This window comes from Pipra filicauda, unplaced genomic scaffold (genome assembly GCF_003945595.2).
Source record: "Pipra filicauda isolate LSUMZ 115617 unplaced genomic scaffold, ASM394559v2 scaffold196_size3971931_pilon, whole genome shotgun sequence".
Taxonomy (NCBI): domain Eukaryota; kingdom Metazoa; phylum Chordata; class Aves; order Passeriformes; family Pipridae; genus Pipra; species Pipra filicauda.
In genome coordinates this window covers 63,012-89,794 of record NW_024104305.1, presented here as the reverse complement: position 1 = coordinate 89,794, position 26,783 = coordinate 63,012, and the positions used below count along the sequence as shown (strand labels likewise).

Below are 26,783 nucleotides of genomic sequence, written 5' to 3'. Positions count from 1 at the left end.
TGATAAAAGTACCATTGCTGAGTAACCTAATTCATCTTGAGAGTAAAAGTAAGGAGTTCCTAAAGGTATCCAAAAGGAAAGTTTAAACAGAATAACACAAATTAGTCAGTTTTCTGATAAATACGACTAGTTCCTGATTTATATGACCTTTATAAGTAAGAATAACGGGAAAAATTATTATGCCAGTTAGGAAGCAGAAAGAGACAACATGTTTTTTCCCTTGGTCTGTTCAGCCTGGAGGAGACTGAGGGGAGACCTCGTTGCAGTGTACAATTTCCTTGTGAGGGAAAGAAGAGGGGCAGACACTGATCTCTACTGAGCCACACAGACACTCCACTGGTGACAGGCTGTTGGTGATGTGCAGAGAAAAGATTGAATTTCCTCTTTGCTAGCACATCAGGACACCAGGAGGATTTTATGTCTGGCCTCTCAAGCTGGATCTGCCTTTTAATTTAGTCACACATCCAAGCCATCTCTGCACTTTGCAGCTTCTTGAGCAGCATATCTAAGATCAATTCTTTGCTTACTTCCCAGATTACTGCAGGTTTTAGGCAAATCCACAGGAGAAGGACTGCCACAGGCAGACAAGGCGTTTCAGTGGATGAGCTTGGCCCCTCCATGGAGTCAGGCTTGATTCGGGCAGCCAGGACCCATGGAATGACAAAGTGTGGGGAGAACCCACAGTCCCAAATCTGCTCTGAGCATGCCAACACTGTCTTTGCAGACAAACTTTTCCCATTTTACACTGTTTGATGCTGCTAACGTGCAATGCCTCTTGTGCAGTGCTGTTTAACAGGAAGTTTTCACATCTCAACTCAATTTCTTAATCGTGTAGAAATTTTGAAAGCTCTGATGTTGCTATCAGTAAGGCAATTTTTACCTTGGGCTCAATTTAGAAAATCATTTTATACAATTACTTGATGTGTCTGTTTAGTTAAAATAATATATTTTTATAGAGGAAAAATGTAAACATCATTTAAGACTGATTTTAGTTTTGCTATCAGCTAATTTAGACAGAGTTTGGTTTTTCCCGATTGTGATGAAGCATCTACAATTAAATTAATATCCTGAACAATGCAAATCAAACAATGGCAGTGAAATCCTATATGCACATGCTGTTTCCCTGAACCTTTTAACGCACCTTGGTCTCCTGGGAGAGAGAATTCACTGTGATTAAATGTTCCAGGAGGATGCCATTCAGAGACAAAAGGAAGAGTGGGCAACAGGTTCAGATACAAAGAAATGATGAGGCAAATGAAAGTTTTGGCTTTCCCTTTCTGTTTCATCCATCCAAGAGCAAGAAATCTCTCTCATTCATAGCTGGGTTTAAGCCATCTGATGCAAGTGACACCATTTACCTTTGGGGAAGAGAGGATACAGAGCAGTGAAAGGGCTTGGTGCAGTAAGCACGTCCCCTGATGTCCCAGTAATGGGCGGTTGTGGAAGAGGCTGCAGCAGTGCTGTAGAGCTGCCTGACATGGGCAGCTTCCCACAGGCTGGGTCTCCAGACTTATTTCTGAGTTGTCATTTAGCTGCCTCTTCTCTTGTACCTACACTTTGGTTACACGGGATTTTCATGCTTTTGGCAGACAAAAAACGTAGAAATTCTGGGCGAATAGCCACTGTACATGACCCAAACAATTCTGCTGTACAAGGGACATAAATCTCAACCCATTCTATGCACATCATGCACACGTGTTGTTCCACACATCGAGACTCACACAACACTTCTGCTTTGTGAATTTTACAGATGCATCAAGGGGGAACAGTTTTTCCATAGGTTTATGGAATTATTAATGGTAACAACTTCAACATAATTCCATTTATTATGCATAAAACACATTTAAAAATTCTAAGTTCACACAGGTCAATGATCTGAAGGAAAATATCCCCCCTTACTTTCAAACAAGAGCCCTTCAGCACAGCTGTGATTAGTGAATAATTGAGGAAAAAAAGATTTTTATGGGGAATTCACTAGAAGAGAGAATGTATGTGTGTATATAAACAGACAGTTTTTATGTTGAACTGTGAGCATGTAGAGAATTATTTCATCTAACTGAATGTTAGTCCCTGAGCATCAGTGGTGGTGTCTAAGAATTTGTAGAGTTATTGTTGAAAACGGTTTAGTTTTGGGGCATTGTCCCCTAAATTATGAATGCAAGTTCCATTTTAAGCTTCATCCTTTAAAAATTGTTTCTGTATGGAACCTTGTATTTTACAATCTTGTAACCTACAGATCCACAGTACTTTCAGTCCTGCTGTTGCAATCTGGATTGTGATCCACTGGGGCAAATATGTAAAAGAACTCCACTGAGCTGTACTGGTGCATGCCCTAATCCATCTTGTTTTCTTTATTATTCAATAACAGTTTTGAACGGCTCACTCTAGGCTGTGTGTTACACAGGAACAGAACAATTGCAGTGTTCGAAATGTAATAATTCTGAATGAAAAATGCAAAGGATACATTTTCATTCTTCTATCATTGCTCCCAGGAATACCATGCTGTACGTCACTTTTCTCATAGTGATTATGGAAGCTATTGTGTAACCCTGCAAAGCTCAGATGTTACCATGAGAGAAGAATAACGGTCTTGCTGACTCGTTTCATGAATGAATATCCCAGAAATACAGTAACAAATCTGACTACAGCTAGAAGATTCCCTATAGCTGAACAGAATTTGGAAAATACCTTCAAAATTATATTTTCTTTTTATTTTCAACTTATATTAAATCAGATCTGGATTGATATAACAAGTGAATATACTGTGAAAGGTTCTGGAAAAAATTAACATGAAGGTATTTCTGTTCCTTGATTTACACAGAACTTCAAACTTTCTCTGCATTTGGTTAATAATGAACTTAAAATACTTTCTTGCAGTTTCATCCAAAAAATCAAGCATTAACAGAGGTAAAACACCATTGGCCTGTCCCAGGATTTTGGGTCATGTTTATTGTATGCTGGAATTCCTATGCCCCCTGTTCAGTTACTTACGCTCTCTGTTTAGAAACACATCTGACTGATTAACCAAGAACTGTTCTATTAGCACATCTGCGTGCCTTTGCAAACAAGAGATTTTCTAACACAGGTACAGAGTAATTATTCACAGACTGAGGTAAAAGCCAGCAATCAGAAAACCTTTTACAAAATAGAGAATGAGCTGCAAAGCCCATGCAAACTGGAAGGGACCTCAGGCCATACAGTTTTATTTGTAATCATAGCCTAATTTTGCTGGATCAGTTTCTTTTTTTTTAACATCATTATATCGGTTTTGTCTGTCAAAACTTTAGTAAAATTAAATACTGATTCTCAAATCCTCAAAACCAGATGCCATACAGTAGGACAAGAAGGAAAGTGACACACAAAACAATTCCAATGAAAGATGTTGGAGGAATGTATCAGTTGAGATTAAGTAACAGTGGCTAAGACCACCTCAAGTGCAACTTCCTAAGTAACTGATTTCTCTGTTTCCCAACCCAAATGGAAAGTAAAAGTCAGAACAAAAATTTATTCAAAGCTAACAAAACCATAGATTTGACAGGAAATAGAACAATTTGGTTTTGAGTATTTTAAATTTTTCTGAATTGTAATATATTTAGTAATGAAATGCCTTGTCAAAATAAATTAGGCAAATTGTTTTTCACTTCCATTTTTTGTCTTTTTTTTAGCTGAAAATATCTAAGGAAACATTTACTGTATTGTGCTTGCTTATAAAGTGTTCTGATGAAATCCAAATGTTAGTAAATATTTCTGGAGATGATTTTAATTGCTGCAAGAGCTCTATTTAGCTTTTTCACAAAGATTCTTTTATAAGGTCAGCCAGTCTCTTGAAGGCCTGCAATGACAAAAATGTGTTTCACATTTATATTTAGCATTACATAAACAGACAACACATCAAACCTGTTAAACTACTAAAACTGCCCTAACCATACACAAACAATAAAAAGGCAATAGAAGTGCTTATCTTTACAAAACTTCACAACTGAATGAAATTATAACTACAAATATTGAACTGTTTCAAGCATCTGAATCAAATGAGTATTAAATCTGCACAAACAGATGTCTCCTATCTTTCTTCCCAATGATTTTACAGATAGAGCCAATAGCATAAAAAATGCTCCTAAAACACATACAAGAGTAATTATTGAGAAATAAAATAAAACATATATGTAAATTGTACGAAAGAAAAACAATATTCTTTCTTACAAAAGATTGACAACACCCACATAAAAGAAAACAGATAATTCAGTCTTAGAATCTCAGGAATGGGCAGTCTGGAAAATAAAAGATACGTGATGCCTGCTAATGCTTAAGGAAACAGCAGAACTTACTACTTACTCTGACTTCAGTAAAGCATTTATAAATAATGTCTGGGACATTTAAGTGTGAGACTCTGCATGTATGAGATACACAGAGAAATTCTAAGTGGTCCTAAAAATTTGGTACCTTTCCCGTCATCTGGATGAGTTTCTTGCTTAAGAAACAGCTAATACTGCTTCAGAAGTACTGCTTAATCACCTAAGGACTAAAAACCTACAGTAACATTCAAAAAAACATATAAGAAGTATGTAAAAATAAGGGAGCATTATTGTGTGAGAAACTGTCTTGCTAAGAATGTAAAAAAAAATAATAAATCTCACTTACCAGATCCATCTGAGTAGGAGAAGACAGAGAGAAGGAGGCTCTGACATAAGAACTCGGCTCTGAACTATTGATATTAAATGCTCCTCCAGGAACAAGTAATACCTAAGAAAAATTCATTAGCCACAGAGTTATTACCACTTCTGCATTTTTAAAACACTATATTAAATTAAATTTGAGAAGGCTCAGTGCTTAAACACTCAGATCATGGCATAATATATTTCTTCTATTCAAAATGAGGAGACAGTGATCAGACTTTTCACAACAAAATCAAAGGGTCTTGGGTTTTGGTTACCTAGGCTGGTGGGTTACTGGGTCAGACATATCATCACAATGTTTAGAAGCACCAGTGAGGTAGGGGGTAGTTTACTCAGTACACAGTGCTTATAAATTGTAGAAATAAACCCATAATTAATTTCTCTTATTAAAACGATTTAGTAAACAGCCATCATACATGTAGCTACGTATATACGGGCAACAAAGACGGCGAAGGGCCTTGAGGAGAAGCCTTATGACGAGTGGCTGAGGTCACTTGGTCTGTTCAGCCTGGAGAAGAGGAGACTGAGGGGAGCCCTCACTGCAGTTACAACTTCTTGTGAGGGGAAGAGGAAGGGCAGGCACTGATCTCTTCTCTGTGGTGAACAGTGAAAGGACCCAAGGAAATGGCCTGAAGTTGTGTCAAGGGAGGTTTAAGTTGGATATTAGGAAAAGGGTCTTCACCCAGAAGGTGGCTGGGTACTGGAACAGGCTCCCCAAGGAAGTGGTCACAGCACCAAGCCTCACAGAGATCAAGAAGCATTTGGACAATATTCTCAGGCACATGGTGTGACTCTTGGGGATGGTCGTGTGCAGGACCAAGAGTTGGACTCAATGATCCTTGTGGGTCTCTTCTAACTCAGAATATTCTATGATTCTGTCATTAATATTATATATATATCTGTTGTATACAGGACATATTGTACTAAATGTTATAACAGTTTAAATTTAAGTAAATGGATTAAATATCAACATCCGAAAACAGACATGAATGGATTTTGTTAATAAGTAACTATGCCACAATGCCTGACTTGCAGACTCAATAATGATGCATGACAAGTTCTCCTGCTTTTTTATGTGTACATATATGTGTGGATAGACATAAATATTTTATCTTTCCCACTTTTCATTTTAAGATCATAAGCCATTAAATCATAGGTCATACTTCTTTCTGCAAAGCTTTTTCCATTATCAGCTGCTGTGTATCAGAAATACCCTTAATTTTGATCCATAAGAACATGCCAGCAGCAGGAGGGTACCATTCAGCCAAGCCTGGAGAGAGAAAGAGAGAGAGAGAGAGAAAATGGGATCAAGGAAGAAACTTATGCCCCAACTTTAACAGATACATAGTTTCAGTGATATTGTGGATTTTTTGTTCCAATGAACTGAGAGGGAATGCAGGCCACCAAGCCAGGCTGCCACTTTCCAAATTTAAAGTACTCATACCTGTAAGGGCCTACTGCACTTGTGCTGGTAACCTCAATACGTTTTGTGAAAATGATTCCTCTGAATTATAGATATCCCAAACATTAGCAAACTATATTTGTTGATTACTTTCAGATCAAGTAAACAATCTAAAATAATTTTTCTGTTGCAGTTTCTCTTAATATGGCACAAAAGTGTTTTAAGTTACAATTAATATTGATTTTGTCCCAAAGAAAAGGAGAGCCTAGGAGTTACAAGGAGATGGGAGGCTTAGAAAGGATTTATCTGCAGACTTACTGTATACCTTTCGTTTACTTAGAATGCTTTATATGGTTTTGGACATATTTTTTAAAGAACTATCTATTTGACTTAACATCTTCTTCTCCAGTTCTTCCTCAATGTATTTTACCATTACATATCTACAAAATAAAGGTCTGTCTTCTATAATATTACAGCTTCTTTTACTAGAAAACATGAAGACCCTGCAGTCTTTTACAAGAGTGTATTCTCACAATATACTTTACAGTATCCTGTGCTATTACCCAAGTTTTGGAACTTGGGGAATTGAGACAAAGGGGGCGTATGTAGGCCAACAACCCATGGTTGTTCAGAGCAATGTAGAAAAATATATAAATCACCTGGAATTAGCAGAAGTAAATACATTAATGACTGTGTGGTGCCCAAGTACCCATGTCCCATGGAAGTACCACCTAGGGTAGGTGGGCAGTTCTTAAGCAGTTATTGCTGATTCCACTTAGACTGACTAAAGGCGGTGAGCGACTAACTGGGACTGCATTGTTGTTGATCAAATTCTTTCTGTGCTCTGTGGTTAACCACAAAAGGGGACACCTGAAACTGACTGACGTTAAACATCATCACTGCTGCTATAGCGATTGTGTGTATCTTCTTTTAAATTAAGGTCACTATTTCAGCGATTTTTTAAAGACAGAGATTTTAAATAGAAAAAGTATAAGAACATAATGAAGTGAAATACATGCTCTTTTAAAAACTGCTTTGCACCGTAATGTGGTGAGCTTTTTTCCCATCTCCTTGTCACACTAGAAAAGCATAAAAACAACAGCAATAAATAATTTGTCCTAAGCTTAATATTTAATGTTATTGATTTGCTTATAGTGCTTATCATCAAGAGATGAACTTAAGTGATTTTTCTTGAGCACAAAGATGATATATAGTTGGAAAAAAATTTAAGGAATTATCTCTGTTGCACTCTGACCTTTTAACCACTTGTCAGCAGCAACGAGCATTGCATCCCGCTGGGTCCTGTAGAAATCCACCACTCTGAAAGCAAATTATCAATCAACAGTCAGAACACATAGTGTTTCAGAGTCCATTTGTTTCCAAAGGCAAAACCAAAACTTTTCTACTTGAACAACCTAAGTGCACATTTAATAGAAATATAAGCATATCTTAGATGGGCACAACACAGTATACTGTGTGTATAAAACTTTGTATATATATCAGAGAAGTCCTCAATGCTACAGCACACCTCCAACAAAGAACTGTTCAACCAGACAGAAGCAGCCCTGTGTGGCTGTTTCTTAAGCTTTACATATATATCATGGAAAGGTGTTATCTATTATACTATTCTGTCTATTATAAGAGTAGATACAAGTCCTGCTAGCAATATTTACTGCACAAAACACAGATACTGAAGAAAATTAAGGACTTAAACATATGCATAAGCACAGTCTCAGTGTCTGTGCATTTGTGTTGAATTTGTGTAACAGGTACCCGTGGAAATGCATTTGACAAGGTAAAAAGCAAATCATATGATAAACCTGCCATAATTATTCAACAACTTTCCCATTTCTAAACTTTTGAACCTATTTGACAGCTTCCCCTATTCTAGACTTTTGAACCTATGTCCTTTACACTTTAAGTACAACTTTCAAGTAATTCAATCATTTACTGGAGAAAATGACCTTAACCCAAATTTCAACATGGATAAGTCATGTGCAGTGGCTTTTGTTGATATAAAATAATGCAGCTGTGCAACGGAAGACACAAGAGAAATGCCTGATACAGAGTTCATAAATCAGATGCAAATGTGTTCCCATCTCTGAAAACATCCTTAGTAATTTGCATAATTTCACATTTGTATTTTTAAATAAAATACAAATTTTATTTTCATAATTTTACATATTTTGTTTTAGATAAAATACAAATTTTTCTCTGAACCAATAGCTTTGATTTCTGGCTGTATTTTATTACACCTGAAAGACAAACTCCAACACCAACAGCTTTGGAACTCAACTATACCTATTGCTACATTATGTATGAAATGGTAAATCTCACTTGTGCAGTTTTTACCAAAATTGCAAATTCCATTGCAAGCTTTGTACCTTTGTGTTACAATTTTACTTCCATGTTGGAATGAAATGATAAGAATTAGTAAGACAATGCTGTCCCAAAAATGTAGCTGCTCCATACAACAGGCCAGCTCCTACTCCAAAGCATGATCTAACAACTTAACTTTATACTAATGAAATCACCTGGAGGAGACTCCAGTCAGCTGTCAGGCCTCATCAATATCACCTGACAACTGCCTTTAAAAGGTTTAAAGCATTGCAGCTACCTTACTGCAATCCTATTTTCCTTAGTTCAAGAGGAAGAACAACCTTCTGGCCTGAGAAAGGCTGCCTTTTGGCCCACAAGAAAGTAAGTGCAGAGATGTATTTGGGATTTATTTTTTTTAGAACTGCTGCAAGTTGAGCTAAAGTGTGATTTAAGTTTCTCTGTGAAGCTTATCTTTATGTTCCTAATTCTTAAAACAAGGCAATGCTAGGGCTGGCGTGCCAGTTTTTGGTTTTGTTTTTTTTTTTAAGTACTGGTGTTTACAGTATGAACATCAGGCAGGTGCTCTGAGGACAGAAGTGGCTGTTACAGTGATATATAAGAACTTTCTGCATACTTTGCTCACATTCCTGTTACAGGCCTTTACAGAGTATAGCACACTCCCACTGAAGTAGGAAGGTTGGGGCTCTAATGATATCTAAGTATAGCATCTAAAAATGATGCTCAAAAGAAACTATGCTCCTTCTGCATAACAAATGAAAAAAGGTGTATCAGTCAGTATTTAGGAAATGCCTTACTGAGTTAAACTGTAGCCCAGTGCTCTGTCTCCAAGAGTGGTGAAAAAGGCAATGTTTGGTGTGTGTAGATGAACTTCACTGCTCTCTAGAGGTTTTTCCATCAGTATCCACAATCATGAGATCAAGGATGTTAGAAGGCGAATCCCTGCTGCCATAGTGAGGCAAAAGCTCCCTTTATAGAAGCTGATTCTTTCTCAGTAAATTCTGTGCTCAGTGATCTTAGCATTTGCTTTAGACCCTATCACTTTAGCAGGGATGAAAACTTTATTCACTGACTTGAAGCTTCCAGGATCCTCTCAAGTTCTCTTCAGATGGGAGTTGCATAATGCCTGTGCCAGTGGACTGGCAGATCGTTTGCCTGTAGTGGGAGGAGACATGCCCTGAACTGCATGTCTGCAACTTCATACTGAGTTCCTTCAGGCTCTAGTGTGAACTTGACAGTCTTGGTGACCTGCCTTATCTATTTGGCCTAATACTGATATATGTTCTTTGACTTGTTTACTGCAAAGAATGTTTGATGTAGGTAACAAGTAGCAGAATAACAGATTATGGGATTCAGCATATGACATGACCCTACCTGTCAACATGCTCCAAGAAACCCTTTTGTCCCCACTGATGAAGCAGCTGTGATATCATAATCTAAAGAAATAAAACACATCATCAATACCATGTTTTAAACAGAACTCTTCCAAATCATCAAAAAATACGTAGCCAGATGCACTATTCAAAATTCCTCAGGCATGAAATTGCATGCAGTGTCTCTTGGAGCCCTTTATAGACAGAGGTGCCAACAGCAACAGGGCATTACAGTATCTGAGGATCATGGTAGCATTTGGAGGTTGGGGTGGGAGGAGGGAAAAACGGATGGAAAGCTAATTATGGTAATCAGGGAGAAAGAGGAAGGCAATGTATATTGCTTTACCTTCCTGTCCATATCAGCCTCTTCACTTTAATAGTGCCTCTGTGATGAACTAATAGAGCTGGAAGATGGAAGCCATATTTAGTTGTGTTCAATGTCTCCTTTCCTTAACACTAACCATAAAAGGGCTGTAGTTGGCAGCCTGCTTTGTAATGTCTTTTGGGTTGCCAATGTTGTTCTAATTGCAAAGCAGAATGAAAAAAAAATGAGTGCTTCTTCCAAGGTATGCTTTACATTGAGGTTTTCCAAATGAACCTACTGGGAAGAGATATAAAGTATTTCAAATCTTGATTCTTGCAATCTGAGGGTTAAGGGATATTAGCTGTGCTATCCATGCACTGAGACAACCTTCTGCCTTTGGTTCTAAGTTCTATGGTGGTCTCTCTTCCTTTAGCAGAATTGACAATGAATGTGCATAAAGAAAACTGCAAAAGTGCAGAGCAACTGTGAAAGTGCAAAGGTATTCGCTAATGGAATATATACTTGTAACTTGGAATGTACTGTCTTTTCTAAATACAATGCAGATGGCAGTTTGGTACTTGCCTGTGTGAAAGTGCTGGTGTGCATTGTTGAAACCTGAATATGTAGAACAACTCTGTCAATAAGAGGCTTGGGACCTGTCAGAAAACCTATTCTTAACCTAGAAAACAAAATAGAAAAAAGTTACTACAGAAATGCAATGTGCTAATACTTTGTGTGAGTTTGTCGTGGTTTGAAAGCCTCAAAAAATCCAATTTCCAAGCTCCCCCCCAATTTGCCTCAATGTGAAAGAGAAGTTTTCAGACAGGCACAACTCAGCATGGGGAATTATATTAAAATTTATTACTAACAGAATAAAAACTATAGAAACTAAAAAGCAAATAAATACACAGTATTAATACAATTCCTACCACCCCTGAGGGCCCTCACACATCAGTTCAGAAGAAAAGCCTTCAGGGCAGTAGCTAAAGTCTCTCTCACTGGGGTATCGGGGAAGGGGTCTTTTGCATTCCCACCAGCTCCTTGGCCTCTGCTGAGGTCTCCTCCTGGACTGCAAGGGAACACTTGCTGCACCAGGTCTTCATCACGAGTTACAGGGAGTCAGCTTTTGAGTCCTTTTCCCCTGGTTCGTGAAGGTTCCTCCCAGGAAGTAAGATTCAGGGACTTCTCCACTTTGAGTCCACTCTTCCTCCCCAGGCTGCAGGGTTTCTGGGTTTTTGCTCAGTCTTTTATACCCCAAATAGTTTCACCAAAGTCCTTACCCAGAAAAAGCCTGCTTGGTTTGACTTCTCTCTGTTTCAGCTGCAGCATCAGCTTGACTTGCCACATAGCAAGGGGGGGCATCCCCCGCATTCCTCGTCCTTCGGTTTTGGCTGCCTTTGTCCAAACCTAATGTAGGGCACCTCCGAGCCCCTCGGCCTGTCTCTCTGTTTTTATTTCAGTCTCAGCTTAGGGTCGCCTCCTCCCCTGCCATGGGGGGGAGGAAAGGTGGCGGCGAGACTGCTTCAGTCTCTCTCCCCTGCCTGGAACTCTTGCAGCTCTGCATGATCGCAGCTGCTTCTTCAGCTCTGGGCCACCCCTCGACCCATCTCTGGTTCGGCTCCAATGCCGTGCCTGTCTGCCGGGGGGGGCTGGCTCTAACCCCCTGGCTGGCCTCTCAAGTCCACGCCACCACCTCTCCTGGGCAGTGGTGGTGGGGGAAAAAACCCCTAGCCTTTGGCCACAGGCACCCGGTCCAGTTATAATACTGTTCTGGGCTCCCCCGCAGCCCGGCCGGGGGGGAAAAGAGGGCCTGGCCCCCTGCAAGGGACCCGCAGGCCTCTCTCCTCTGCCTCACCTCATGGTTTCCATTCTCTCTCTGCCAACAACTTCCTCCCAGCTGTTGTAATATGCTTATTTCACAGGGGTGAAAAACAGCTCCGACTGGCCCCTCATCAGAAACTCACCTGGGACCAACCACTTCCAGCCCCCCCCCAGGGGGGAGGCAGGTCAAACTATGACAGAGTTGTATGTAGGAAAACACGTAACCATTTCGTTGATAGTGTAAGGATCTCTTATGCATTTCTCTGTATCTTAATACTGCCCTAAGCACCAGGCTTATGCAATTTAGAAGCTGTGTCAAAGTTATGAAATAATAACAAATAACGGGCTTTAATGCTTACAGTGGCTTCTTAAATATGAGTCTTCTGGACATATTCTGTGTTTGTAAGCTTTCCTCTGCAACCATAAAGATTACATAAACCAAAGGGAAGAGGTTCTCACACAATGAAAAATCATGAATGCTCAGGCTTTATGACAACAGATGAGAAGTGGCAAATGGCTTTACTCTTTCACTCCCTTTCAGTACTGCAGAAGAAATGGAATTTAGATTGATAAACTAGATTGTTATTTACGCTTCAGTTCTTACTGCCCATCTTTACAGATTGGCTGAAGTTTTTCTTTGAGGAAAAATAGAACCAGTAAGCTCATATGTGTCTTTGGTAAAGATAAAATTGCATCATGCCATTTTATAGTGTCACTTCTGGAAGTGTAATCACACTTAGCATCATGTTGTCTCCTCACATTCTCAAGGATGAGGTTATAAACAAAAGAAAGTTAAAAATCAAATATTTCAACTAGTGTGAAATGGAAAACAGCCAACTTAGTTTTTTCAGGCAGGTGGAAACAACCTGAAAGAACTGTAGGGCTAGATATATAGTATAACCCTATGAATAGCTTGTGAAGAATGATGCCATCGTTTCTTTTTCCTATTACAAGTTCAGTGAGTCTACAGGAATGGTAAGAGATAGAAAGAGAAATGGAAAAAGAAGAGAGAAAAGCTTCTAGGAATTCCAGGAACATAGCTAGAATCCAGCATCTGTCTTTCTGCCTAGATGGTGTCTGCAAGAATGGGTTGCCTGGGGACAGGGGCTTAAGTATTAGTATCAGAAGAGAAACAGAACCTGGAGTTAAATGACTGCCAAGAGATGACATGAAAAGTGAGCAGACTGTGAAAAGCCGTGGATTTAGAAGTTCATTCCACAAGTGGATAGTTATTAGATGAAAAACCACTATGACATGTCTGATAATCTTGTATAAAGACTTGTGCCTTAACTGAATAGGCAATGCTAAGCAGTCTGCAGTTGGCCTTACCCAGATGAGAGAATTTTAGAGAAAGAGTCGGTCCTGATAACTCGGCCATCCACATCCATTGAGAGGAAACTTGGAGCCCATGGCTTGGAATAAAAATAAAAAATAAAATTCAAGGTGCTAGTAAGGACTAAGATGGAATTATTTTCCTTACCATGAAGACACAGTTCATTTCTAAAAGAAATATTTTGATAATCAATATTTTACAGATATGTATTCTAAGGAAAATATTACAGTAACTTGCTGACAAGTGATTGTTTAGGCTAGCTGTCTGAGATGTGATTTCAATGTTCTATGAAAGTCTTCAAGAAATCAGCCTTGTTATTTTTTGATGCTTACTTTGCCCACTGTTCATCATACAAGTGCTCAGTTCAAGTTTTGGTATGATGCCATAAGAAGGAGTGAGAAATAGTGATTTTTCTGCCAAGATTTCTTTGTGGAGTAAACAGGTACTGTGACTTCTAAAATGGAGTCCTGTAGCTTTTTGCTTTGCTTTATTAAAAAATGAAATCAGAAGATGTGACCAAATTGTGATGATCTGAGTTCAGCATACTTTTTACTTATCAAGAATTCTGCTTTTACACCTTTTCCCCTACACTTTCTAACAAAGCTACCCAATAGTATTCAATACTATTCAGTGAAACTATTTTATTGCCTCCTCCCATAAAAATGTGTTTCAAAATAGAAAATACTGAACTTTAGCTTCTATCCATGTTTTACTGCTTTATAAGACCAATTTTCATTTCAGATGTTAGGTACTTTTGCAGACTGTGCAATTGTAGATTCACATGTGAAATCTGGGGAAAATTTACATGAAGAAGGGAAGCTACCTATTCAGTACCACTTTCTGTGGTACCTGGGAGAACTCTCTTGGGTTTTCCAAAAGGCAAAGGGGGTACAGTAGATGGGGAGTTGGAAGTCTTCTGCTGAATGAAAGAAGAGACGGGTCTGAAAGGACCACTAAGAGGCTGCAATTTTCAGGTGCTGCTTCAGTGACACACTTGCTTTTTTTCTGACTTCTGAAGGAAATTCTATCCTGTATGAGGCTTGAGGAATTTGAACTGCTGATTAATAGAACATAAAATGTCACAAAGGGGATAATGACTGAAAGCGGAAATGACTGTGAGGCCTACAACTACCTTGGTAGGACATGAAGAAGGAGCATCCATGGCTCAAACCTTAGTTCTCTCCTGGACCAGAAAATAAGGTGTTACTAAGGATTATGGAAGACAAATTACCTTTTCAAACTGAAGAAAGTAGTAAGGGTCATCTTCTATTATGAGGAAATCATATTTTCTTGCAAGCTACAGAAATGAATAAAAAAAATAAAGAGCTGTTATAAGATTAAGACACTGTAAATTTATTCTGGTTTTGGTTTGTTTTTTGTTCTTTTTTTTTTTTTTCTTACCAGGACCGTATTATGCTCCTATTGACTGGTCATTCATTATATACAAGGCCCCATCATGAGAAGCTTTCAAGTGCCCATTTTAGACATGAAGCAATTATAAGAGTAAACACAGTATCCGTAGTACAAGGACCCATGTATGTAACTGGAGCTCTTCCATGTAGCAAACTGCACAGGCAGCTTGCAGTAAGTCAGATTAGAAGCCCACAGCAAAAAGGTACCAGCCATCAATGGGCTACTATTGAAAAACAATTTATCTAATGCATAGTCCAACTTTGGAGAGTTGTCATGAAAGAGATTCTGCTAGAAACAAGTTCTAGGAGGAATGTCTAGTGGACCAATAATGGGCCCAAATACCACATGAGTATCCTCAACTGAAACGAGACTGACATTTATTTATTTCTACCTACAAGGTTCACAAGGCCCCAGCTACATACCTGGTAAATCTCCTTCTTGCGCTCTGTGCTCAGAGAGTTGCCGGTTGGGTTGCACCCATTTGGAATAGTGTACAGGAATTTGGGAAGGTGATGGCTATGATTTTTTACATCTTCTGAGCTCCAAGTAGACAGAATTTCTTTTAAAGCTTCTGGAATAATGCCGTGTTGGTCACTAGGAACATTAATTATATTACAACCCAAGGGTCTCAGCTGTTGATAGAAGGAACAAAACTGTCACAATCATGTAATTCAAAGGTCTTCCTTTTGTCATTGGTGTTGTAAAATATCATCAATACAAAGACTGTCTTCCTGATTTTAGAGCTACCTCAAACTCCATTTGCTCATGAGTCAAAAGAAAGTTTGCCTGAATTTGCTGTAAAGCTTGTCAAACTTTCCACATTATTATTTGCCCTATTAAGCAAACTGAGAAGAAATGGGTAGCTCCTATGTTCAATTGCAGCTTTTTTTCTAGGAAATCACATGTGGTTTTGCAAGCAGAAAGGGATTTTGTGAATTTGAACTGTGTTCTCCTGGGATTCCTCATGCTCTCACTGCAGACAGTTAAGTTCATAGTATCTTCGCTTCCTACTGACAATTTACGCTCTACTTCAGTGGAAGTGCCAGAACTATAAGCTATTCTTCTCTGACAAAGGGCAAACAATATGTTCTCAATAGATATATTCAGCAATACAAAGGAGAATGAAATGATGCTACTGCAATGACATGTTGACAGCAGTACGAAAAAATATAGGTAAAATACCAATGAAAAAGCTTGCTGTCTATCCTGTGTGGAATTTCAATTTGTACCATGTAGTGCTCTGCATTTTTAAGTAAAAATGCAAGCTGCATTGTTAAAATACATTTCTAACAAAGTACAGCTGATTAGACAACATATTTAAATTTAGCACAGCAAACAATAACGGAATTTCTTTCAATGCAAGGGGAGACTACACTGAAATTGTGGTGTATTATTTATTCTAAGCCTTCTTACAGCTTTTAAACGTTTTGAGCTGACATTTAATTTTATACTGATTAAGTTACTTGTCAGAAGGTAACTTACTTTTGTATAGTTCTGACTAATTCACTTCTTCATACTCATATATGGATGTTTCAGGCCTATTCCAATCTTACACTATTTATAGTTATGGTATAATCTGACGATGAAATACTTCAGGTGACTGTGCTAACATGTTAAAACACCCACTTGTTACAAATTTGCTTCAGTTCAACTAGGTCCTGATGTCATTTCTTTCCAACCCAATCAAATGTGACCTTAGCCCTTGAATGAACTGGGATTTGGAAGAGGAATTTGGAATAGTTTTTATAGAACTTCCAGTAGAAAACCCTCTATGAATTAATATTTATAAATATTTAGAGTTAGAGTTGAACTCTAAAATCTTGATTCTTAGATACGTTTTTATGGTAAATGCAAACAATCTGTATAAGACTGCAGATCAGGTAGTAAATTGCTGTTTAGTTCAAATGTAACATTTACAGTGTTTTGTAGCTAATGAATACTTACAGCTGCTAGTGTCCCAGGATATGTGGGTGCATCCAAAAGGATGTTGTCTCCAGGATTAATGAGCATTTCGAACACCTGTAAAAGAAAAGTCTATTTTAGAAATATTGCTACATTCTTGTACATGTGCTTATACTTCTGACTACTTAGTGGGACTAAAAATCTTGATTAGATATTAGTAATTCTCTAACCATTTAATTATCCTGTCTGTGAGAAAAGCAATGAACAGATGAAAAATCTGCTTTACAGCCAAATTAAGCTAGGCAATCAACTAGAGAATACCGATTTGACACAGAAAGACAGTGCTCTGAAGCACTGTTTCTATTGTATAAGTTACAGAAAAGATCAAATAAACAGTGAGAGTGGACTTTAAAGGGTAATTATTTCATGAAGTTAAAAAAACACCTGGAAGTAAAAAGAAGAAACATATTTAGAACAGAATTAAGGTAAAGCAAATAATGGATATCAGGAGAAAATTCTTTACAGGAGAGAGTAATCAGGCATTGGAATGGGCTGCCCAGAGAGGTGGTGGATTCACCCTCCCTGGAGATTTTTAAACGCAGATTGGACGTGGCACTGAGTGCCATGATCTAGTAAATGGACTGGATTTGGACCAAGGGTTGGACTCGATGATCTCGGAGGTCATTTCCAACCCAATCTTTTCCAACCCAATTCTAATGCATGAGCATGCTTATTATTGCACCACTTGAATAACATGGAATGTTACGTATTTTCTGACAGGCTCTTTGGTTACTGGAACATTCATGTGGTCCCAACAGACTTGAATGCCACACCAATTTTGTTTCAGTTCCGTTATCTTGTATTGATAATACTGTCAGACATTCATTTAACAAAGTATCCTGCATACAGTTATAGAGTGGCACTTAATGCTGATACAAAGGAACTGACGCGGGAATAAACATCTCTCTGAATGAAATACTTTTAATATATGAAGCTTTCGGTCTTACTTTACACAAGCCTTCCTGGCTGCCGGTTGTGACACACACTTCCATTTGTCCTTGCTCAGGACCGTAATTGGCTGTGGGGGGATCATGTAGGCTCCGCTGGAAATCTTTTAGCCAAGACAACAGCTCTGGAATCCTGAAACATGAATAAGAAGGTGCATCTAACACCTTATACAAGCCAAAGCTAGGCTGCTTCTCTAAATCTGCATCTAACATCTTATACAAGCCAAAGCTAGGTTGCTTCTCTAAATCACTGCCAAATCTAGCACACAGTCCCGAGTCTGCCCCACAGATACACTTAGATGTGATTTTTATGACTGCTTTATCAAATTATGCAAATGAGATGGGCATCTGTGGTCCATACACCAAATTATCACACGGAAGTCTTGGCAGAAATTATTTGCCAAGGATGAAACAGGGTGGAGGTTGAACAGTATCCACTCCTAGAAGTGATCATTCTGTACTCAAATTTAGCAATGTGACAAAGCTCTCAGTGCTGCAGATTAAAAGGATTTCTGAAACAGATTTTTTTAAAAAAGTTTTAAAACCCGTAGGATGTTCACAAATGGTTGGGTTCATTTAAATATTAAGAAAAGTCTTAACTGATTAATGCCCTGTGTGATTCTGTAGGTACCTAAGTATTTTTTTCAAACCTGTCCCAAGCCTGACTTAGTGCTGCGTGCTGGGGAGTTCATGTGAGCACTAAGTAATGTAGCAATATGCAATTTTTTTACCAAAGTTTTGTACCAAAAATGACACAACTACAAATACCTCCACTTCACTACCACAAGTTGCCTTTAATATATGGTGCCAAATGAAAAGAACATAAATATTCCAGAATGTGGAAACTACGTATTGTAATGCAGTATCTTTTAACTAATATCTGATTTGGGAGTCTGGATTCTCAAATAATAACTGCCAGGAAATGCTCTGGCTTGAGAATGACTAGGATTAGGGTTTTAGAGTGAGGTAAATTGAAAGATGCCTGTTTTTTGAAAGAACCTGTTTTTGGAAAAAAGGGGTTTATGAACAGGTTTTAAAAACACAGGTGAATTAATGCAATAACAAATGATATTATGATCCTTTGATTCTGCCATCTTGAAGTGCAAGTAGCTGTGACAGATACCCTGCTGAGGCTGAGTACTGAAGAGCTCTCTTCATCAGATCTTCCCCAATCTCAATAGGAGTTCCATGTCCAATGTCAACAGTTGCCCTCTTAAATGGAAAAAGGTTAGGATTTGGTGCCCCTCCAGCCAGAGAGATGAGAGATGGAGGAGATTTCTGCATCAATTCAGCTAGATTAAAAGGAAAATACCATGGTTACAATTTGATTATTGCAACGCTGATTCTATCCTTTAGTCAATATATAATAATAGTCCAGAGGAATTTGTTCCATATTTCACTTTTTTAACTATCTTGAATTAAAAAGGACAATTCTTCTTAAACTTGTCTTTCTGTTTGGATTAAAAAGGTGGGAGGGAGATACTGGCAGGACAGACTAAGAGAAAAAAATTATCTGAAGTTAAAAAACCTATATTTTCTTTTAAAACAATCTGGACTATTCTATTATTAAAACTTCTGTGACTGATCTTCTGAGCTTCGAGAATTTAAAATCTTAATGATCTTCTGTTTAGACTGATTTGAAATGACTGACTTTGTTTTTTGTTCAGTTTCACTTCAGCCGACGTGGCAGAAGTGCAGCTATGCTGACAGATGATTATAGCTTTTCTATAGGGGAGTGGAAACACTTCTGTCAGCCTTGTTTTAGTGGCAGAGGCCACTAAATAATGCCACTGTATAAGTAATTCACCATGAAGAAAATCTTAACTCTTGCTTTAAAGTCAGAGTTTCACAATCACTCAGATCCAATCTATGCAGTGCAGACTGGACTTTAATCCAGCAAGGGCACTTGACTACATTAAATCTAAGAGCTCACAAGATGGCATTCATGCTGGCTTGACAGTTTTACATCAGACATGAGAGGAGAGATGATACCAGCTCTGGCTTAAAGCCTCCTGTTCTCAAATTTATTTTCCACTACTTATTAGCAAACTAGAACATGGGCAATTAATTCTTATCAGTTAGTACAACAATATGGGTTATGCCTGTAACATTTGGTCTGGTAAAGAGAGATTTACTTTGTCATCAAAACTACAGTCTGAATGTGTCTTTCTGCAGGAACTGTGCTACTTATAATTTGCGCTATGATGTGTATCAATGTATCACCTGAAAAAGAGACTATCTAGAGTGAATTACTTGACTTAGTTGTACCTATATGAAGCATTTTAAGCAGTACAACAAATGCCAGCCCCTTACCAAGAGAGGAAATTGACCCCTGAAGGCTTAACTGCTGATGCATGTCTCATGCTCCAGTTCTAGCAGGTCTCCATAGGTTTCAACTGAGTAAACAAGTAGGCAGTTAACCTTTTCTATCTGTCACACAGAAGGCTGTAATGTGGTAGCCTCAAGATAGTGTAATATGGAAAAGGAAATTGTAGTAATACTGAGAGGGTGATGGTGGCGGGGAATTTATGGACATAAACAGGATACAGGAAAGCTAGGTGGAAAGAAATATGCTGGGACTGAATTTCAAGTCATTAGGAGTTGCTTGTTTCTGGACAACCAGTGTAAACTCAGTAGCAAATTGTGGCCAAAGCCCTGGTTCAGAGACAGTAGCAGAGATTTTTCAGACACTTGTTGAAATGATAATACCAATTCGTCTCTCTGGATGGGTTTCTGAAATGGTTCAAGGCTATTCACTTTGTCAAGTTGAGACAACAAACAGGTATAAAGAAAAACAAAGTCAAAGCAGTAATCTGGCCTTGCTTGTCTGCTTACAGCATGGTTTTCTTTAAGCCTTTTGAAGTCTTTAAGCCATGATACCCCAGCAAAGACCAGTATGTAGAATGATACTCTTTCTGAGAAACTGGGAAAAATGCACATGTACTCACTCAGGACTCTTATCGGAGATGCTTTTCTTGCTGCACTCACAGCAGTCATGAACCGAGAATAATTCATAGCTATATGGAAAGAGTAATTAGGTGGACATGAAGCTAGAAAAGTGAATAGGAACTGCAGTGTGCTTTTGGTATGTGTGTTTCCCACAAGTAATGCTTCCAATTCCTCATCTCCATAGATGTGCGCCATCATAAACTAAATGTGGACGTAATCAGGTTAAAATTAGCATTGGAATCAATTGAAGGAAAAGGTTTCAACTTCATACTCTCAGCTTTTGTCACAGCCTCCCAATGACAATTGTGCAGAGAGATTAGGTCAGAAATATGCTCCTGTTCTGATAAACACAAATAGCAGTATAGCTTTGACCTGAGGAATTTGTTGGTATGCCAGTGAACAGCAAAAAAACACCCTCCCCCTCCCTTTACTGCCAGCTGTGGAGTTTTAAAGACAGATGACAAATTTGAAGATTTGACAGATCTTAAACAACCATCAGCTCTTTTTTTATTTAATGAGGATCCAGCTTTACTTAGCTGTATTAAGCATTGCATTTGAAATGCTTTTACAATTGCAAGCCATCGTTATAAGTCACAACATTTGTCAAGTTAGAGGTGTGGTTTTTTTTTCTTTTCTTTTTTTTTTTTTTAGAAAGGTTCATTCAGAATATCTTTCAACTGTATCTGATGACTGTTGCCCCCCCTTTACGCTGGTGCCCACAGAGATTCAGTGGATAGCGAACTAAAGTCCAGCGGGCACTCTAAAGGCCTGGAAAGGCCACGGGAAAACATCTCCAAGGGAACGGAAGCACAGGAATGAAATGGACAGGCAAACAGCAACCACAGCAACACGCATGTGCTGGCACTTACTAAAAGTGATCTACCGAGCAAGGCCGCTTTAAAAGAAAACACCTCATGCTTTCAAAAAATATGTCAACTTCGCTCACCCCCTAGCCCGTCCCCCCCGCAGAGGCGCGGTGCTGATTGTACACACGGGCTGGCTCCGGCTGTGTTTTAAGGGATAACTGAGGAGGCGCCTCGCCTCCTCGGTAACCCCGAGGTGGTTGCCGAGACACTCCGGATACCCAAGTGCTGCCCAGCCCCTCCCCGGAGCGAGGATGGAGCCCCCAGGGCCACCCCGAGCTCAGACCCGCCGCCCCCGCTGTCCCGAGGGGACGGTGGCGGCCGCAGGCACCTACCGGCGGGAGGGCGCGGAGCGGCCGGGCCGTGAGCGGCGGCGGCCCCGCGGTGGGAATGGGCGGTCGCTGGGCCGGCCCCGGGGCGGGGAGCGGGACGGGGCCCCGTCCGGCGCAGCCGCCCGAGCGCCGCAGGCGGAGCGGGGCCCGCGGGCGGTGCGGCCGCAGGAGCGGCTCGGCGGCGAGTTGGCGGATCGGGTCCGAGCAACGATGCCCTGTGGATCCGTGCGAAAGCCGTAAAACATGCGGCTCCCTCGCCGGTTCCTTCTGCGTAGTGCCCATGAAGCGAGGGCTGGAGCCCGGTGGTGCAGGGAGAGGCGGGTGCCGAGCTTTGGCACGGCCGCGGAGTGCGGCCAGGGCCAGGCACCAGCGTCGGGGCGAAACAGGGGCTGGCCATGAGGGAAAGGAGAATCACAGAATGGTTTGGGTTGGAAGGGACCTTAACGATCTGTTCCCAACCCCTCTTCCAACACCTTCCACTAGACCAGGTTGCTTAGAGTCCTATCCAGCCTTGTCTTGAATACTAAGAGGGATGGGGCATCCACAGTTTCTCTGGGAAACCTGTGGTAGTGTATCATCACCCTCACAGTAAAGAATTTCTTCCTAATATCCAGTCTAAACCTACCCTCTCTAAGTTTGAAGCCATTCCCCCTTGTTCTATCACTATATGCACTTGTAAAAAGTCTGTGTCAAACTCTCTTGTAGGGTCCCTTTAGCTGCTGGAAAGCTGCTCTGAGGTCTCCCCAGAGCCTTCTTTTTTCCAGGCTGAACAACCCTAAATCTCTCAGCCTGTCTCCATAGGTGAGGTGCTTCAGCTCTCTGATCAGCCTTGTGGCCTCCTCTGCACTTGCTCCAACAGGTTGATGTTCTTGCTATGCCAGGGACCCCAGAGCTGGATGCAACACTCCAGGTGGGATCTCACAACAGCAAAGTAGAGGGGCAAAATCACCTCCCTCAATCTTCTGGTCACTTATCCTCTAATCCATTTTAACATGTTTCCACAAAAGTTTCTGCTCATAAAAGGAAACAGTATTAAAATTAAAATTTGAAGTGGGACATCTGAAAGTAATTTTTTTGCCCCCAGATGAGTAGGATCAGTGCAAACAAAAGCAGGATGTGGTGTAATTTGTCCCCTCCTTGCTGGGTGTCACATGCTGTTGTTTGTTCAACATGTGGCTTAGCTGGTGCTACTTAGAAGGACAGGAGAGACACAATGTCATTTTCTAGTCATGGCTAGACTTCAGCATTTTGGGGCTGTCATGTCCCTTGCTCCTGAGGGCAAGATGGAAGAGAAAGATCTAGGTGTAAAGCAGTCTGAAAAAACGGTGCAAGGACATGCAAAATCAGGCGTGATTTGAAGTCTTAGTAGATAGCTTGGAGGCAGGAGCATTTCTGGGCTTTAAATTAGTAAATCATCAGGCTTAAAGGTGGCCAGTGCTCAAAGCACTTTTTATCTGGCACATTCCAAAACTTGCTGAAGGCAAAGCTGAGGTATGAGAAAAAAGATGAGGTGCCTTAAAAAATCACCTTTTTTCCTCTTTAATTTGGATGAGTTTATGCAGTGTTTGGATCTGCTGAAAGGCTCAATAATTAGATGTAGTAGATTGAAATAGAAGTGGAGTTCCTACCCTGTTTGTGGTGTAGTGAGGAAGGATTGTTTGCTTAGTTGGCATGTGAATGCTCTTACACTGAAAATCGAATTTTATTAGCTTTAATGACCTGAAGAATTTCTAATTTAGGTAATTGCCTTCTAATAGTGTGATGTACAGACTGAGTAAAAGATGGGTATATAAATGTGAAATAACACGTGGAGAGATACTGAACTTCTGTGGGGTTCTGGCTGTGAAAGATTGATTGAATATCAGCTACTTTTCAGGTAATTGTTTTTTCACTTCCAGGTTGTCAGTGTGGCACTGAGCAATGCCTGGAGAAGTCAAAAGAAACTTTTCCATTTATTTTCGTGGGCTTGGTCTGGTTCCTTAGCCAATTATGGTGTCACCCTATTGAAAAAAAAAAATAATATGCAATTGTTTGGATGCATATCCCAGCTGGATTCATATGGCAGATATCTGCATCAATGTTTATACGCCATAGCAACCACAAGTTGAGTGCTCTGTTTTCCTACTATGTAAGAAGGTATACCTTTGTTGTCTTTGTTTATTACATGCAAACTTAGAACAATGATGATTTGCTGCAAGTCTTGCATGATTCATGAAGCATCAGTAAGGCCTACATATGGTTGTTCTTAATGAGAAATGTCTCCTGTCATGTGAAACTATACTACCACTTTCTAAAATCTCTACACACTGAGGCTAAGCTATGTCCAGTTATGTGTTAAAAAGCCAACAAACAGAACAAAATAGCCTAAAGCAATTTGATTTAAGAATAAGGAGATTAGGTAAAAATTATTACTGCACTGTTTCCTTCTCCCATAAGGACTTCAGAAATACCTAAATGGTATTTGTTTTTTTAAGAGGAAGAAGAGTTGGACAAGGAGTTGAGACAGTAAACACCAAAATTTAACCAAGTTGCTGTTTTTGCAACTGTATCAACTCCAGTCTGAAGTGTAAATCTCTCTAAGAAGCTGTGCTAAAGCCTGGGACACTATAATTTTTTTTTTTAGTTTTATAGCATGTTTATTCTGTAAGATTTGAGTGTCCTATTTGAAGGGCTCATTTCACATCAATTAAATGTGAGTGTATGAAAAATATGGTACTGTCTGCAGAGGACCTAGTGGGGAGCAGAGCTGCTCTCGAAGGGTTAAAAGCTCGGCGGTGGTGGTCCAAGCGGTCCTCGGCTACCTTGGCAAAGCCGGACTCGCACCGGCGCTCGGTGGCCGCAGGATGGCGCGTACGCACCGCGAGTCCGGGCAGCGAGCTCGGCATGAATAAGAATTCCAGATAAAATCATATTGCCTTGTTGTATTTGACTGTAATTGCTTCATTGCAGGCAGCTTCTGAAACTAGAAATTAAACAGTCCTGCCTGAACAGGCTGGCTACCTGCTTTTCAGTGAACGGGTTAAATTTCGGCCAGTAATGCTTCTTGCTGGTTGGGGACAACAGAACTGGAAAGTGGAGCTGTCAAAATAGCCTTACGGTGTGAAGGTGGGAATTTTAACATGACGAATTGGCATGGCTACCCATGAGAAAATCGCATAAGACCGGAAAATGGAGAAGTGTGAAATCAGCCATTTTAACCATCAGAAGCAAATTGTTTCTACCAAAGTCTGCTTTCCGCAGGAAAAATGCTGACTTTGGCAGTACCTTTCTGTTTGCAGAACACCCCCTATATGCAGCAAGCCATCACTGGCGTGCAGCAGCCGCCGAGATCAGAAAGATCTCAGCAGTGCAGAACAGTTTGAATCTAGGATATGAACATCCACTGACACAGTTACTGCAGAGATCAGAGGTATCTCGTTTTCCTGTGGGAAGCTAAAACTGCTAGGAGAGTGTTGGCTCTGGAGAGAATTAGTGGAAGAGATGTGATGTTAGTTGTCCTTTGGCTTGTGGATTACTTGAGTGATTTCCTGACATTTTGTCTCTCTTCATTGTAAGCTCTTGGGAAAGTAAGATTTCTATTCTTCCTTTATGTAATGCTTTTTTCAGTGGGACCCTGATCTTGCTGGACCCTAATCAGATGAAACAAGTGGAATGTTGCCATTTGCTCCTCTCCCTGTCTTTCGAGACGATTGCATAGTAAAACCTGTTTTAGTATCTTTGTCCAGGGTTTTAAAACTTGATGCATTCCAAAAAAGGGGGGAGGGCTTAGGGAAGAGTGAAGATTGATTCTCACGCAATTACAAATCCTGCTGCTTATCCAAATAAAATTAAACAGCAGCCTAGTCTCATCTATATGCTTTTCATGCCTGTTGACCATCTCAGATTTAGGAGGACATCCTGATGTTGTGCTTTCTGCTGCTGCTCATGTTATTACATCCCCCATCCTTTCTGTTTTATTTTTAATTTTTTTTCTCTGTAATAGCTGGTTCTGTATTATGATTCAGAGACTGTCAGATGAAAGTAACAGACATCCATGATATTCATAATATTTGTAGCAGCTGTCAAATGATACTGTCTTAGAGTGGAAGACCTGCAGTTCTGCAGAGTGACAGCTGTGGTTTGTATGTTTGAAGCAGCTCTCTGCTTGAATGGTGGTTTCACCCAGACTTGTAGCAGTCTCACTCTGATTGGCAACCTTTCTCCCCCCCCCCCCCTTTTTTTTTTAATGTACCAGGACTGTCATCATTGCTTCCATCTTTACCTTTTTATATGATCAAGCAGAGGGGAGAGCACAGTATCTAGAAAAACATGGTTTTCTAGATTCTGGTAGAAACCTCTAGAAAAGCTGACTTTCACAGTAACATATTTCCAAATAGCAGTTTCTTGTTCCAGAATGTGTTCCTTTGATAGTGTCTAATACTGTGAGATGTTTTCCTCAAACAAAAGAAAAGCCAGGAGTGATATTTTTCAGATCACTTTGTCCATGCCATAGAAGCTGAAATTGGATGGAGCAAAGATCAATAATGTACCCAGTTAATACACTAACGTATAAATGAAATGAATCATAAGAAATGAAATGACTTCTCCTGACAATCTCAAGATAAATACTGTTCCATAGTACCTCACTCTTGTCAATTTGAATTTATATTATAGGCAAACAGTTGCTGACGTGTGAACTCTATGGTGTAAATCTCCCAGGAAGTGGGTACTCACTATTATTTGCAACATGTGTTATTCCCTGGCCTCAGCCTTTGTTATCCATTTTCATTTAGTGCAGACAAAAGAGTTTTTCTCCCCTGGCCTTGCATGTCCCTTTGTTCCTAGCAAGGTCACATGTTTGTCTGGTGCAAGAGTGGCCTGGAAAAAGGAATGATCCTAAAGGCAGAATGAGATAATGAAAAAATGAAATTGTTGCTTCATTCTTGTCATCACCTGGAGAAAATATGCTTCTCAGGTGTGGTGACAACTTGTACTAGAGATGTGTTGTCTTTCTTTGTGTATTTTGAATTTTTTTCTATTCAACATGAAAGAATTTGCTGGTTTGCATCTAGTTGTCTTCAAACTGATCAAT

General features: G+C 39.8%; 1 protein-coding gene across 4 annotated transcripts; it reads right to left on the bottom strand.

Annotated features, from left to right (window-relative positions):
• Nucleotides 1-1,807: 1,807 nt before the first annotated feature.
• On the bottom strand, nucleotides 1,808-21,884 carry AADAT (aminoadipate aminotransferase). 4 transcript variants are annotated; one of them, XR_005563252.1, is made up of 14 exons: nucleotides 20,517-21,108; nucleotides 18,692-18,860; nucleotides 17,569-17,701; nucleotides 16,604-16,678; nucleotides 15,082-15,291; nucleotides 14,478-14,543; nucleotides 13,243-13,325; nucleotides 10,675-10,771; nucleotides 9,790-9,851; nucleotides 7,334-7,398; nucleotides 5,840-5,946; nucleotides 4,642-4,743; nucleotides 2,465-3,832; nucleotides 1,808-1,925 (listed from the first exon to the last, which is right to left on the bottom strand). XR_005563252.1 is itself a non-coding variant. In XM_027725645.2 (14 exons), the coding sequence occupies exons 2-14, from the start codon at nucleotides 20,581-20,583 to the stop codon at nucleotides 3,791-3,793; spliced, it is 1,278 nt and encodes a 425-aa protein (XP_027581446.1). In that variant the 5' UTR covers nucleotides 20,584-20,585; nucleotides 21,716-21,884; the 3' UTR covers nucleotides 1,808-3,790. The 4 variants fall into 4 exon arrangements, 3 of the variants coding, with proteins under 3 accessions (XP_027581446.1, XP_039236433.1, XP_039236434.1); XM_027725645.2 differs by adding an exon at nucleotides 21,716-21,884 and having other exon boundaries at nucleotides 1,808-3,832; nucleotides 20,517-20,585; XM_039380499.1 differs by having other exon boundaries at nucleotides 1,808-3,832.
• Between the last annotated feature and the right edge of the window lie 4,899 nt (nucleotides 21,885-26,783).